Source organism: Opisthocomus hoazin, chromosome 2, assembly GCF_030867145.1.
Source record: "Opisthocomus hoazin isolate bOpiHoa1 chromosome 2, bOpiHoa1.hap1, whole genome shotgun sequence".
NCBI classification, from domain to species: domain Eukaryota; kingdom Metazoa; phylum Chordata; class Aves; order Opisthocomiformes; family Opisthocomidae; genus Opisthocomus; species Opisthocomus hoazin.
Window position 1 is genome coordinate 64,672,928 of NC_134415.1, and position 14,710 is coordinate 64,687,637.

Consider the following 14,710-nt stretch of genomic DNA (forward strand, 5'->3'; position numbering starts at 1 on the left):
CCATCAGGAAAAAGCACTTTGGCACTGAACTCTGCCAGCACCCACCCCCTCACCACCCTGTAGCATCCAAGCCAGGGGCAGTTCGGCCAGATACAGGAAATTTTGTTGTAAACCTGGGTAAACCTGGGGTCAGAAAACTGGGGTGAGTAACCTAAATTCATCAGAAAGGTTGAGGGGTGACCAGGTGATAAAGAAGTTCTTAGTAGTTTCTGCGATGACCGTTTTGTGCATCTGAAGGTTGCCCAGAGGAGCTGTGGCTGCCCCCTCCGTGGAAGTGTTCAAGGCCAGGCTGGATGGGGCTTTGAACAGCCTGGTCTGGTGGAAGGTGTCCCTGCCCATGGCAGGGGGGCTGGAACCAGATGATCTACAAGGTCCCTTCCAACCCAAACTGTTCTGTGGTTCTGTGGCTCTATGAAGAAAGGTCACTTCATGCCCACAGATGACCCTGCCAGGATAAGGCTGAGACCCATCTTCAGTGATTACATGGCGAGTTTGGACTGCAGGGTCTCACAGGTCTTTCGGGGGTGACGAAGGCAGGCGGTTTAGGTATACCCGTCCACGCCAGCTCCAGCCAGGAGAGGAAGGGCATCCTCTCCAGCCAGCGCCTTCCTTAGCCAGCCCGGCTAAGCCAAACGCATCCTTAGCCTGCACTGACACCGACTGCGGAGGAAAGGCACTGCCACAGCTCACACGTGCGGAAACTTCACAACTCCCTCAAGGTTTTTGACCACCACCACCCCCCTTTACCCAGCTGCAGGAACAGGTGCACAATCTCTAGACTTTGGATTTCTGGCCCAGGTGGTGGCCAGCTGCAGAAAAAGAGGTAGGAGGACCTAAGGAGCTTCTGCTCACTGAAACCATGCGCAGCAGCACCCGGATCTCTGCTCCTCCCCTTCCCCACCCCACCAAGAAGGGGCAAAAGAAGCAGATGAAATGCAAGGGGTTTGCTCATCGCTGGTTCTCGCTGGCACAGCTATGGAAAGGGATGGGCACACTGCTGAAGAGCGCTGCGTCCCGTGCTGCTGTGCTTCCTCCTGGCTCCGACACGGCAGCTCAAGTCAGCCGGAGCTGTGGCACAGCCTCTTACGCAGAGCCCACCACGGCTGGACCTTGCAGCTCAGAGCCTGGGAAACACTGGCTGCTGGCTCTGCAGTGCCAGAACACAGCATCAGCAGCTCAAACTACATCACTCTCTTCAATTTGTACTTCATCACAAGAAAAGTATAGCCATGAAGAATAAAAGCCATGAATCAGAACACACACATTCGAGCACGTGAGAGCAAATGGTTTTAATACACGTTGTAGTGGGAGATCAGTGGTCTCGGTCCATATATTCATCTGCGGGACCCACACAGAATTGATTTCAGAGCTCTTTTTAGGCTTCATCTTCGGAAATTTTGCCGGTAGATTGAAGGACGTCAGCAAGAAAATGCAGCGACTCCACTCCAGAGGCGAGCTGTCCGATGGACCAGGTTGCGCCCAGTATTATCTTGTGGAGGCTTTGCACGACGAAATCTATGTTGTGCTTCACTGGCCCCAGATTGGTCATTTGGCTCGCTCTCAGGTTTTCGTTCTCCACCTTGGAGCTCTCCAGCTCTTGCTGGAGAATGGAGACCTCCTGCTTCAGCTTCTCCACGTTGCTTTCTGCCTGCAGAGCCCGCTGGGTCATTAACTGGAGACTCCACTCAGTCCGCTGGGCAAAGGACTGTAGCTCTCGGACTTCCCTCTCCTGTTTAGCCAGGCTGGCCTTCAGCTGCCTCTCCAGCCTCCGCACCGTGCATGCCTGGCTCTCCAAGGAGCCCTGCATGCTCTTGATCACCTTCCTGAGCATGGCGTTCTCCTCCCTGAGCACGTTGTCGGTCAGCTGCAGGGACGGGAGCTCCCTGTCCGCAGTGGCCTCCTCGGGCAACATGTGGGACTCTCCTCCCCTGCTGCACTCTGAGTACCCCGGATAAGGGTGGCTGGCATGTTCCCATGGCGCAAAGGCATCCATCCCCAAGCTGTCATGGCTCTTGCACGGTGGTGGACGACGTGCAGGGAGGCAGAAGTAGCTGGGTTCATCGTTGTAGTCCTCATCATGATCATCTTCCAGGCCTTGAGATTCTGGGCAGATCCTCTCCATTGACCCAGAGATGCCAAGCAGCCACGCTATTTTTCAGGACGCTTTGGGCTGCAGCAAGCAGGAGGATCCCACTTATCCTGCTGGAGCCCGGGGTCACGCAGGCAGGTGACACTGACAAGCAGTGTGCCAACCTCCGCAGCCTCAGCAACGCTCGTGGGGGAAGAGGCAGTCTCCGAAATCCCTCCACTTCGATCACCAGGGCGTTCGGGAGTGAGCGGAGAGGAGGAGCAGGCACCTCTGTGGGCAGAACAGGAATCCCTGAGGTCTGTGATGTCATCGCATGACATCGCCTGCTGTGAGGCTGTGACCGGGGCGGGGGTAGGGGAGGAACCAATCAAATCACAGAATCACAGAATCACAGAATCACAGAATGTTCGGGGTTGGAAGGGACCTCTGTGGGTCATCTAGTCCAACCCCCCTGCCAAAGCAGGGTCAGCCAGAGCAGGCCGCACAGGACCACGTCCAGGCAGGTCTTGAATATCTCCAGAGAAGGAGACTCCACAACCTCCCTGGGCGGCCTGTTCCAATGCTCCATCACCCTCAGAGGGAAGAAGTGCTTCCTCATGTTCAGACGGAACTTGCTATGCTTCAGTTTGTGCCCATTGCCCCTTATCCTGTCGCTGGGCACCGCTGAGAAGAGTTTGGCCCCATCCTCCTGACACCCACCCTTGAGATGTTTATAAGCATATGTTAGGTCCCCTCGCAGCCTTCTCTTTTCAGGCTGAACAAGCCCAGCTCCCTCAGCCTCTCCTCATAGGAGAGATGCTCTAGTCCCCTCACCATCCTCGTAGCCCTCCGCTGGACTCTCTCCAGTAGCTCCTCATCTCTCTTGAAGTGGGGAGCCCAGAACTGGACACAGTACTCCAGATGAGGCCTCACTAGGGCAGTGTAGAGGGGAAGGAGAACCTCCCTTGACCTGCTGGCCACACTCTTCTTGATGCACCCCAGGAATGCCATTGGCCTTCTTGGCAGCCAGGGCACACTGCTGGCTCATGGTCAACCTGTCGTCCACTAGGACACCCAGGTCCCTCTCCACAGAGCTGCTCGCCAGCAGGTCCACCCCAAGCCTGTACTGATGCATGGGGCTGATCCTCTCCAGGTGCAGGACCCTGCACTTGCCCTTGTTGAACCTCATCAGGTTCCTCTCTGCCTAACTTTCCAGCCTGTCCAGGTCACGCTGAAAGGCAGCACAGCCTTCTGGTGTATCTACCACTCCTCCCAGTTTGGTGTCATCAGCAAACTTGCTGAGGGTACACTCTAACTCTTCATCCAGGTAATTGATGAAGAAGTTAAACAAGACTGGGCCCAGTACTGACCCCTGGGTGACAACACTAGTTACCAGCCTCCAACTAGACTCAGCGCCGCTGATGACAACCCTCTGAGTTCTGCCATTCAGCCAGTTCTCAATCCATCTCACTGACCACTCATCCAGCCCACACTTCCTGGGCTTCCCTAGGAGGATGTTAAGGGAAACCGTGTCGAAAGCCTTGCTGAAGTCTAGGTAGACAACATCCATGGCTCTCCCCTCATCTACCCAGCCAGTCATGCCACCGTAGAAAGCTAGCAGATTGGTCAGGCCTGATTTCCCCTTGGTGAATCCAAGCTGAGATGTTACGTCCCGACCTGTTCCTCCCCAAACTGGGGAAGGGGGAAGCCGAAGACTCAAGAGCCAACCCATCCCGCCTGTCCAGAGCTGCTGGGAAGTGAAATGCAGTGAGGGGGGAATGACTCACAGATTAGGAAGGGCTTTGTACACCCATGCTAATCCTGCACCGTAACCTTTGGATTACAGCAGCCAGTGCGCAGCGCAGGACGCAGACGGAGCCACTTAGTTTGCTTCCTCCCAGCCTCAGCGATGAGCAAGCGGTGGCTGCCACATCTGGGACAAATCCAAGGATTTTTGGGTCAAATCCAAGGTTCACAGCTGCTTGCAAGTGGTCATACATGGACAGGAGACTGGAACAGCAAGTGATGTTGTCTGGGACGGAAAAGCTGGTGAGAAGCATCCTTGTCCCATCATCAGTGTTGCAGAACAGGGCTTCACGTGGCTAAGGGCGACCACCAGCGAAAGCACAGACTAGAAAGCAGCAAGCAAGGAGCTCCAGACATCACCTGTGATGTGCAAGCACTGCCAGTGTCATGTCTGGGATGAAGATTAAGCAGCAGTCTCTCCTCCAGAGACCAAGGTTACTGAGGCAGTTTAAGATCTGTGGCAACACAAACATGGCTGTTCAGATGAAGGATGTTATGAGACCAGGGGAAGACAGCAACCTTGGAGCACACAACTCGCCACATAGAGGTCCAAGTGAACAGCTGCCTAAAAATTCCCATCAGGAAAAAGCACTTTGGCACTGAACTCTGCCAGCACCCACCCCCTTACCACACTGTAGCATCCAAGCCAGGGGCAGTTTGGCCAGATACAGGAAATTTTGTTGTAAACCTGGGTAAACCTGGGGTCAGAAAACTGGGGTGAGTAACCTAAATTCATCAGAAAGGTTGAGGGGTGACCAAGTTATAAAGAAGTTCTTAGTAGTTTCTGCGATGACCGTTTTGTGCATCTGAAGGTTGCCCAGAGGAGCTGTGGCTGCCCCCTCCGTGGAAGTGTTCAAGGCCAGGCTGGATGGGGCTTTGAACAGCCTGGTCTGGTGGAAGGTGTCCCTGCCCATGGCAGGGGGGCTGGAACCAGATGATCTACAAGGTCCCTTCCAACCCACACTGTTCTGTGGTTCTGTGGCTCTATGAAGAAAGGTCACTTCATGCCCACAGGTGACCCTGCCAGGATAAGGCTGAGACCCATCTTCAGTGATTACATGGCGAGTTTGGACTGCAGGGTCTCACAGGTCTTTCGGGGGTGACGAAGGCAGGCGGTTTAGGTATACCCGTCCACGCCAGCTCCAGCCAGGAGAGGAAGGGCATCCTCTCCAGCCAGCGCCTTCCTTAGCCAGCCCGGCTAAGCCAAACGCATCCTTAGCCCGCACTGACACCGACTGCGGAGGAAAGGCACTGCCACAGCTCACACGTGCGGAAACTTCACAACTCCCTCAAGGTTTTTGACCACCACCACCCCCCTTTACCCAGCTGCAGGAACAGGTGCACAATCTCTAGACTTTGGATTTCTGGCCCAGGTGGTGGCCAGCTGCAGAAAAAGAGGTAGGAGGACCTAAGGAGCTTCTGCTCACTGAAACCATGCGCAGCAGCACCCGGATCTCTGCTCCTCCCCTTCCCCACCCCACCAAGAAGGGGCAAAAGAAGCAGATGAAATGCAAGGGGTTTGCTCATCGCTGGTTCTCGCTGGCACAGCTATGGAAAGGGATGGGCACACTGCTGAAGAGCGCTGCGTCCCGTGCTGCTGTGCTTCCTCCTGGCTCCGACACGGCAGCTCAAGTCAGCCGGAGCTGTGGCACAGCCTCTTACGCAGAGCCCACCACGGCTGGACCTTGCAGCTCAGAGCCTGGGAAACACTGGCTGCTGGCTCTGCAGTGCCAGAACAGAGCATCAGCAGCTCAAACTACATCACTCTCTTCAATTTGTACTTCCTCACAAGAAAAGTATAGCCATGAAGAATAAAAGCCATGAATCAGAACACACACATTCGAGCACGTGAGAGCAAATGGTTTTAATACACGTTGTAGTGGGAGATCAGTGGTCTCGGTCCATATATTCATCTGCGGGACCCACACAGAATTGATTTCAGAGCTCTTTTTAGGCTTCATCTTCGGAAATTTTGCCGGTAGATTGAAGGACGTCAGCAAGAAAATGCAGCGACTCCACTCCAGAGGCGAGCTGTCCGATGGACCAGGTTGCGCCCAGTATTATCTTGTGGAGGCTTTGCACGACGAAATCTATGTTGTGCTTCACTGGCCCCAGATTGGTCATTTGGCTCGCTCTCAGGTTTTCGTTCTCCACCTTGGAGCTCTCCAGCTCTTGCTGGAGAATGGAGACCTCCTGCTTCAGCTTCTCCACGTTGCTTTCTGCCTGCAGAGCCCGCTGGGTCATTAACTGGAGACTCCGCTCAGTCCGCTGGGCAAAGGACTGTAGCTCTCGGACTTCCCTCTCCTGTTTAGCCAGGCTGGCCTTCAGCTGCCTCTCCAGCCTCCACACCGTGCATGCCTGGCTCTCCAAGGAGCCCTGCATGCTCTTGATCACCTTCCTGAGCATGGCGTTCTCCTCCCTGAGCACGTTGTCGGTCAGCTGCAGGGACGGGAGCTCCCTGTCCGCAGTGGCCTCCTCGGGCAGCATGTGGGACTCTCCTCCCCTGGTGCACTCTGAGTACCCCGGATAAGGGTGGCTGGCATGTTCCCATGGCGCAAAGGCATCCATCCCCAAGCTGTCATGGCTCTTGCATGGTGGTGGACGACGTGCAGGGAGGCAGAAGTAGCTGGGTTCATCGTTGTAGTCCTCATCATGATCATCTTCCAGGCCTTGAGATTCTGGGCAGACCCTCTCCATTGACCCAGAGATGCCAAGCAGCCACGCTATTTTTCAGGACGCTTTGGGCTGCAGCAAGCAGGAGGATCCCACTTATCCTGCTGGAGCCTGGGGTCACGCAGGCAGGTGACACTGACAAGCAGTGTGCCAACCTCCGCAGCCTCAGCAACGCTCGTGGGGGAAGAGGCAGTCTCCGAAATCCCTCCACTTCGATCACCAGGGCGTTCGGGAGTGAGCGGAGAGGAGGAGCAGGCACCTCTGTGGGCAGAACAGGAATCCCTGAGGTCTGTGATGTCATCGCATGACATCGCCTGCTGTGAGGCTGTGACCGGGCCGGGGGTAGGGGAGGAACCAATCAAATCACAGAATCACAGAATCACAGAATCACAGAATCACAGAATGTTCGGGGTTGGAAGGGAACTCTGTGGGTCATCTAGTCCAACCCCCCTGCCAAAGCAGGGTCACCCAGAGCAGGCCGCACAGGACCACATCCAGGCAGGTCTTGAATATCTCCAGAGAAGGACACTCCACAACCTCCCTGGGCGGCCTATTCCAGTGCTCCGTCACCCTCAGAGGGAAGAAGTGCTTCCTCATGTTCAGACGGAACTTGCTATGCTTCAGTTTGTGCCCATTGCCCCTTATCCTGTCGCTGGGCACCGCTGAGAAGAGTTTGGCCCCATCCTCCTGACACCCACCCTTGAGATGTTTATAAGCATATATTAGGTCCCCTCGTAGCCTTCTCTTCTTCAGGCTGAACAAGCCCAGCTCCCTCAGCCTCTCCTCATAGGAGAGATGCTCTAGTCCCCTCACCATCCTCGTAGCCCTCCGCTGGACTCTCTCCAGTAGCTCCTCTTCTCTCTTGAAGTGGGGAGCCCAGAACTGGACACAGTACTCCAGATGAGGCCTCACTAGGGCAGTGTAGAGGGGAAGGAGAACCTCCCTTGACCTGCTGGCCACACTCTTCTTGATGCACCCCAGGAATGCCATTGGCCTTCTTGGCAGCCAGGGCACACTGCTGGCTCATGGTCAACCTGTTGTCCACCAGGACACCCAGGTCCCTCTCCACAGAGCTGCTCGCCAGCAGGTCCACCCCAAGCCTGTACTGATGCATGGGGCTGATCCTCCCCAGGTGCAGGACCCTGCATTTGCCCTTGTTGAACCTCATCAGGTTCCTCTCTGCCCAACTTTCCAGCCTGTCCAGGTCACGCTGAAAGGCAGCACAGCCTTCTGGTGTATCTACCACTCCTCCCAGTTTGGTGTCATCAGCAAACTTGCTGAGGGTACACTCTAACTCTTCATCCAGGTAATTGATGAAGAAGTTAAACAAGACTGGGCCCAGTACTGACCCCTGGGTGACAACACTAGTTACCAGCCTCCAACTAGACTCAGCGCCGCTGATGACAACCCTCTGAGTTCTGCCATTCAGCCAGTTCTCAATCCATCTCACTGACCACTCATCCAGCCCACACTTCCTGGGCTTCCCTAGGAGGATGTTAAGGGAAACCGTGTCGAAAGCCTTGCTGAAGTCTAGGTAGACAACATCCATGGCTCTCCCCTCATCTACCCAGCCAGTCATGCCACCGTAGAAAGCTAGCAGATTGGTCAGGCATGATTTCCCCTTGGTGAATCCAAGCTGAGATGTTACGTCCCGACCCGTTCCTCCCCAAACTGGGGAAGGGGGAAGCCGAAGACTCAAGAGCCAACCCATCCCGCCTGTCCAGAGCTGCTGGGAAGTGAAATGCAGTGAGGGGGGAATGACTCACAGATTAGGAAGGGCTTTGTACACCCATGCTAATCCTGCACCGTAACCTTTGGATTACAGCAGCCAGTGCGCAGCGCAGGACGCAGATGGAGCCACTTAGTTTGCTTCCTCCCAGCCTCAGCGATGAGCAAGCGGTGGCTGCCACATCTGGGACAAATCCAAGGATTTTTGGGTCAAATCCAAGGTTCACAGCTGCTTGCAAGTGGTCATACATGGACAGGAGACTGGAACAGCAAGTGATGTTGTCTGGGACGGAAAAGCTGGTGAGAAGCATCCTTGTCCCATCATCAGTGTTGCAGAACAGGGCTTCACGTGGCTAAGGGCGACCACCAGCGAAAGCACAGACTAGAAAGCAGCAAGCAAGGAGCTCCAGACATCACCTGTGATGTGCAAGCACTGCCAGTGTCATGTCTGGGATGAAGATTAAGCAGCAGTCTCTCCTCCAGAGACCAAGGTTACTGAGGCAGTTTAAGATCTGTGGCAACACAAACATGGCTGTTCAGATGAAGGATGTTATGAGACCAGGGGAAGACAGCAACCTTGTAGCACACAACTCACCACATAGAGGTCCAAGTGAACAGCTGCCTAAAAATTCCCATCAGGAAAAAGCACTTTGGCACTGAACTCTGCCAGCACCCACCCCCTCACCACCCTGTAGCATCCAAGCCAGGGGCAGTTCGGCCAGATACAGGAAATTTTGTTGTAAACCTGGGTAAACCTGGGGTCAGAAAACTGGGGTGAGTAACCTAAATTCATCAGAAAGGTTGAGGGGTGACCAGGTGATAAAGAAGTTCTTAGTAGTTTCTGCGATGACCGTTTTGTGCATCTGAAGGTTGCCCAGAGGAGCTGTGGCTGCCCCCTCCGTGGAAGTGTTCAAGGCCAGGCTGGATGGGGCTTTGAACAGCCTGGTCTGGTGGAAGGTGTCCCTGCCCATGGCAGGGGGGCTGGAACCAGATGATCTACAAGGTCCCTTCCAACCCAAACTGTTCTGTGGTTCTGTGGCTCTATGAAGAAAGGTCACTTCATGCCCACAGATGACCCTGCCAGGATAAGGCTGAGACCCATCTTCAGTGATTACATGGCGAGTTTGGACTGCAGGGTCTCACAGGTCTTTCGGGGGTGACGAAGGCAGGCGGTTTAGGTATACCCGTCCACGCCAGCTCCAGCCAGGAGAGGAAGGGCATCCTCTCCAGCCAGCGCCTTCCTTAGCCAGCCCGGCTAAGCCAAACGCATCCTTAGCCCGCACTGACACCGACTGCGGAGGAAAGGCACTGCCACAGCTCACACGTGCGGAAACTTCACAACTCCCTCAAGGTTTTTGACCACCACCACCCCCCTTTACCCAGCTGCAGGAACAGGTGCACAATCTCTAGACTTTGGATTTCTGGCCCAGGTGGTGGCCAGCTGCAGAAAAAGAGGTAGGAGGACCTAAGGAGCTTCTGCTCACTGAAACCATGCGCAGCAGCACCCGGATCTCTGCTCCTCCCCTTCCCCACCCCACCAAGAAGGGGCAAAAGAAGCAGATGAAATGCAAGGGGTTTGCTCATCGCTGGTTCTCGCTGGCACAGCTATGGAAAGGGATGGGCACACTGCTGAAGAGCGCTGCGTCCCGTGCTGCTGTGCTTCCTCCTGGCTCCGACACGGCAGCTCAAGTCAGCCGGAGCTGTGGCACAGCCTCTTACGCAGAGCCCACCACGGCTGGACCTTGCAGCTCAGAGCCTGGGAAACACTGGCTGCTGGCTCTGCAGTGCCAGAACACAGCATCAGCAGCTCAAACTACATCACTCTCTTCAATTTGTACTTCCTCACAAGAAAAGTATAGCCATGAAGAATAAAAGCCATGAATCAGAACACACACATTCGAGCACGTGAGAGCAAATGGTTTTAATACACGTTGTAGTGGGAGATCAGTGGTCTCGGTCCATATATTCATCTGCGGGACCCACACAGAATTGATTTCAGAGCTCTTTTTAGGCTTCATCTTCGGAAATTTTGCCGGTAGATTGAAGGACGTCAGCAAGAAAATGCAGCGACTCCACTCCAGAGGCGAGCTGTCCGATGGACCAGGTTGCGCCCAGTATTATCTTGTGGAGGCTTTGCACGACGAAATCTATGTTGTGCTTCACTGGCCCCAGATTGGTCATTTGGCTCGCTCTCAGGTTTTCGTTCTCCACCTTGGAGCTCTCCAGCTCTTGCTGGAGAATGGAGACCTCCTGCTTCAGCTTCTCCACGTTGCTTTCTGCCTGCAGAGCCCGCTGGGTCATTAACTGGAGACTCCACTCAGTCCGCTGGGCAAAGGACTGTAGCTCTCGGACTTCCCTCTCCTGTTTAGCCAGGCTGGCCTTCAGCTGCCTCTCCAGCCTCCGCACCGTGCATGCCTGGCTCTCCAAGGAGCCCTGCATGCTCTTGATCACCTTCCTGAGCATGGCGTTCTCCTCCCTGAGCACGTTGTCGGTCAGCTGCAGGGACGGGAGCTCCCTGTCCGCAGTGGCCTCCTCGGGCAACATGTGGGACTCTCCTCCCCTGCTGCACTCTGAGTACCCCGGATAAGGGTGGCTGGCATGTTCCCATGGCGCAAAGGCATCCATCCCCAAGCTGTCATGGCTCTTGCACGGTGGTGGACGACGTGCAGGGAGGCAGAAGTAGCTGGGTTCATCGTTGTAGTCCTCATCATGATCATCTTCCAGGCCTTGAGATTCTGGGCAGATCCTCTCCATTGACCCAGAGATGCCAAGCAGCCACGCTATTTTTCAGGACGCTTTGGGCTGCAGCAAGCAGGAGGATCCCACTTATCCTGCTGGAGCCTGGGGTCACGCAGGCAGGTGACACTGACAAGCAGTGTGCCAACCTCCGCAGCCTCAGCAACGCTCGTGGGGGAAGAGGCAGTCTCCGAAATCCCTCCACTTCGATCACCAGGGCGTTCGGGAGTGAGCGGAGAGGAGGAGCAGGCACCTCTGTGGGCAGAACAGGAATCCCTGAGGTCTGTGATGTCATCGCATGACATCGCCTGCTGTGAGGCTGTGACCGGGGCGGGGGTAGGGGAGGAACCAATCAAATCACAGAATCACAGAATCACAGAATCACAGAATCACAGAATGTTCGGGGTTGGAAGGGACCTCTGTGGGTCATCTAGTCCAACCCCCCTGCCAAAGCAGGGTCACCCAGAGCAGGCCGCACAGGACCACGTCCAGGCAGGTCTTGAATATCTCCAGAGAAGGAGACTCCACAACCTCCCTGGGCGGCCTGTTCCAATGCTCCATCACCCTCAGAGGGAAGAAGTGCTTCCTCATGTTCAGACGGAACTTGCTATGCTTCAGTTTGTGCCCATTGCCCCTTATCCTGTCGCTGGGCACCGCTGAGAAGAGTTTGGCCCCATCCTCCTGACACCCACCCTTGAGATGTTTATAAGCATATGTTAGGTCCCCTCGCAGCCTTCTCTTTTCAGGCTGAACAAGCCCAGCTAACTCAGCCTCTCCTCATAGGAGAGATGCTCTAGTCCCCTCACCATCCTCGTAGCCCTCCGCTGGACTCTCTCCAGTAGCTCCTCATCTCTCTTGAAGTGGGGAGCCCAGAACTGGACACAGTACTCCAGATGAGGCCTCACTAGGGCAGTGTAGAGGGGAAGGAGAACCTCCCTTGACCTGCTGGCCACACTCTTCTTGATGCACCCCAGGAATGCCATTGGCCTTCTTGGCAGCCAGGGCACACTGCTGGCTCATGGTCAACCTGTCGTCCACTAGGACACCCAGGTCCCTCTCCACAGAGCTGCTCGCCAGCAGGTCCACCCCAAGCCTGTACTGATGCATGGGGCTGATCCTCTCCAGGTGCAGGACCCTGCACTTGCCCTTGTTGAACCTCATCAGGTTCCTCTCTGCCTAACTTTCCAGCCTGTCCAGGTCACGCTGAAAGGCAGCACAGCCTTCTGGTGTATCTACCACTCCTCCCAGTTTGGTGTCATCAGCAAACTTGCTGAGGGTACACTCTAACTCTTCATCCAGGTAATTGATGAAGAAGTTAAACAAGACTGGGCCCAGTACTGACCCCTGGGTGACAACACTAGTTACCAGCCTCCAACTAGACTCAGCGCCGCTGATGACAACCCTCTGAGTTCTGCCATTCAGCCAGTTCTCAATCCATCTCACTGACCACTCATCCAGCCCACACTTCCTGGGCTTCCCTAGGAGGATGTTAAGGGAAACCGTGTCGAAAGCCTTGCTGAAGTCTAGGTAGACAACATCCATGGCTCTCCCCTCATCTACCCAGCCAGTCATGCCACCGTAGAAAGCTAGCAGATTGGTCAGGCCTGATTTCCCCTTGGTGAATCCAAGCTGAGATGTTACGTCCCGACCCGTTCCTCCCCAAACTGGGGAAGGGGGAAGCCGAAGACTCAAGAGCCAACCCATCCCGCCTGTCCAGAGCTGCTGGGAAGTGAAATGCAGTGAGGGGGGAATGACTCACAGATTAGGAAGGGCTTTGTACACCCATGCTAATCCTGCACCGTAACCTTTGGATTACAGCAGCCAGTGCGCAGCGCAGGACGCAGACGGAGCCACTTAGTTTGCTTCCTCCCAGCCTCAGCGATGAGCAAGCGGTGGCTGCCACATCTGGGACAAATCCAAGGATTTTTGGGTCAAATCCAAGGTTCACAGCTGCTTGCAAGTGGTCATACATGGACAGGAGACTGGAACAGCAAGTGATGTTGTCTGGGACGGAAAAGCTGGTGAGAAGCATCCTTGTCCCATCATCAGTGTTGCAGAACAGGGCTTCACGTGGCTAAGGGCGACCACCAGCGAAAGCACAGACTAGAAAGCAGCAAGCAAGGAGCTCCAGACATCACCTGTGATGTGCAAGCACTGCCAGTGTCATGTCTGGGATGAAGATTAAGCAGCAGTCTCTCCTCCAGAGACCAAGGTTACTGAGGCAGTTTAAGATCTGTGGCAACACAAACATGGCTGTTCAGATGAAGGATGTTATGAGACCAGGGGAAGACAGCAACCTTGGAGCACACAACTCGCCACATAGAGGTCCAAGTGAACAGCTGCCTAAAAATTCCCATCAGGAAAAAGCACTTTGGCACTGAACTCTGCCAGCACCCACCCCCTTACCACCCTGTAGCATCCAAGCCAGGGGCAGTTTGGCCAGATACAGGAAATTTTGTTGTAAACCTGGGTAAACCTGGGGTCAGAAAACTGGGGTGAGTAACCTAAATTCATCAGAAAGGTTGAGGGGTGACCAAGTGATAAAGAAGTTCTTAGTAGTTTCTGCGATGACCGTTTTGTGCATCTGAAGGTTGCCCAGAGGAGCTGTGGCTGCCCCCTCCGTGGAAGTGTTCAAGGCCAGGCTGGATGGGGCTTTGAACAGCCTGGTCTGGTGGAAGGTGTCCCTGCCCATGGCAGGGGGGCTGGAACCAGATGATCTACAAGGTCCCTTCCAACCCAAACTGTTCTGTGGTTCTGTGGCTCTATGAAGAAAGGTCACTTCATGCCCACAGGTGACCCTGCCAGGATAAGGCTGAGACCCATCTTCAGTGATTACATGGCGAGTTTGGACTGCAGGGTCTCACAGGTCTTTCGGGGGTGACGAAGGCAGGCGGTTTAGGTATACCCGTCCACGCCAGCTCCAGCCAGGAGAGGAAGGGCATCCTCTCCAGCCAGCGCCTTCCTTAGCCAGCCCGGCTAAGCCAAACGCATCCTTAGCCCGCACTGACACCGACTGCGGAGGAAAGGCACTGCCACAGCTCACACGTGCGGAAACTTCACAACTCCCTCAAGGTTTTTGACCACCACCACCCCCCTTTACCCAGCTGCAGGAACAGGTGCACAATCTCTAGACTTTGGATTTCTGGCCCAGGTGGTGGCCAGCTGCAGAAAAAGAGGTAGGAGGACCTAAGGAGCTTCTGCTCACTGAAACCATGCGCAGCAGCACCCGGATCTCTGCTCCTCCCCTTCCCCACCCCACCAAGAAGGGGCAAAAGAAGCAGATGAAATGCAAGGGGTTTGCTCATCGCTGGTTCTCGCTGGCACAGCTATGGAAAGGGATGGGCACACTGCTGAAGAGCGCTGCGTCCCGTGCTGCTGTGCTTCCTCCTGGCTCCGACACGGCAGCTCAAGTCAGCCGGAGCTGTGGCACAGCCTCTTACGCAGAGCCCACCACGGCTGGACCTTGCAGCTCAGAGCCTGGGAAACACTGGCTGCTGGCTCTGCAGTGCCAGAACAGAGCATCAGCAGCTCAAACTACATCACTCTCTTCAATTTGTACTTCATCACAAGAAAAGTATAGCCATGAAGAATAAAAGCCATGAATCAGAACACACACATTCGAGCACGTGAGAGCAAATGGTTTTAATACACGTTGTAGTGGGAGATCAGTGGTCTCGGTCCATATATTCATCTGCGGGA

General features: G+C 55.0%; 3 protein-coding genes across 3 annotated transcripts; all 3 read right to left on the reverse strand.

Moving 5' to 3' along the window:
* Positions 1-1,375: 1,375 nt before the first annotated feature.
* Positions 1,376-4,680, reverse strand: LOC142364710 (endosome-associated-trafficking regulator 1-like). The gene is made up of 2 exons (XM_075444777.1): positions 4,601-4,680; positions 1,376-2,051 (listed from the first exon to the last, which is right to left on the reverse strand). The coding sequence occupies exons 1-2, from the start codon at positions 4,678-4,680 to the stop codon at positions 1,376-1,378; spliced, it is 756 nt and encodes a 251-aa protein (XP_075300892.1).
* Positions 4,681-5,824: 1,144 nt separating this feature from the next.
* LOC142364713 (endosome-associated-trafficking regulator 1-like) lies at positions 5,825-6,481 on the reverse strand (the record flags this gene model as incomplete). Its single annotated transcript, XM_075444788.1, has 1 exon — positions 5,825-6,481. A coding segment is annotated over one exon (657 nt), but the record flags the coding sequence as incomplete, so codon positions are not given.
* Positions 6,482-10,282: 3,801 nt separating this feature from the next.
* On the reverse strand, positions 10,283-13,332 carry LOC142364719 (endosome-associated-trafficking regulator 1-like). Its single transcript, XM_075444802.1, has 2 exons — positions 13,328-13,332; positions 10,283-10,958 (listed from the first exon to the last, which is right to left on the reverse strand). Exons 1-2 carry the CDS (start codon positions 13,330-13,332, stop codon positions 10,283-10,285), a joined length of 681 nt encoding a protein of 226 aa, XP_075300917.1.
* Between the last annotated feature and the right edge of the window lie 1,378 nt (positions 13,333-14,710).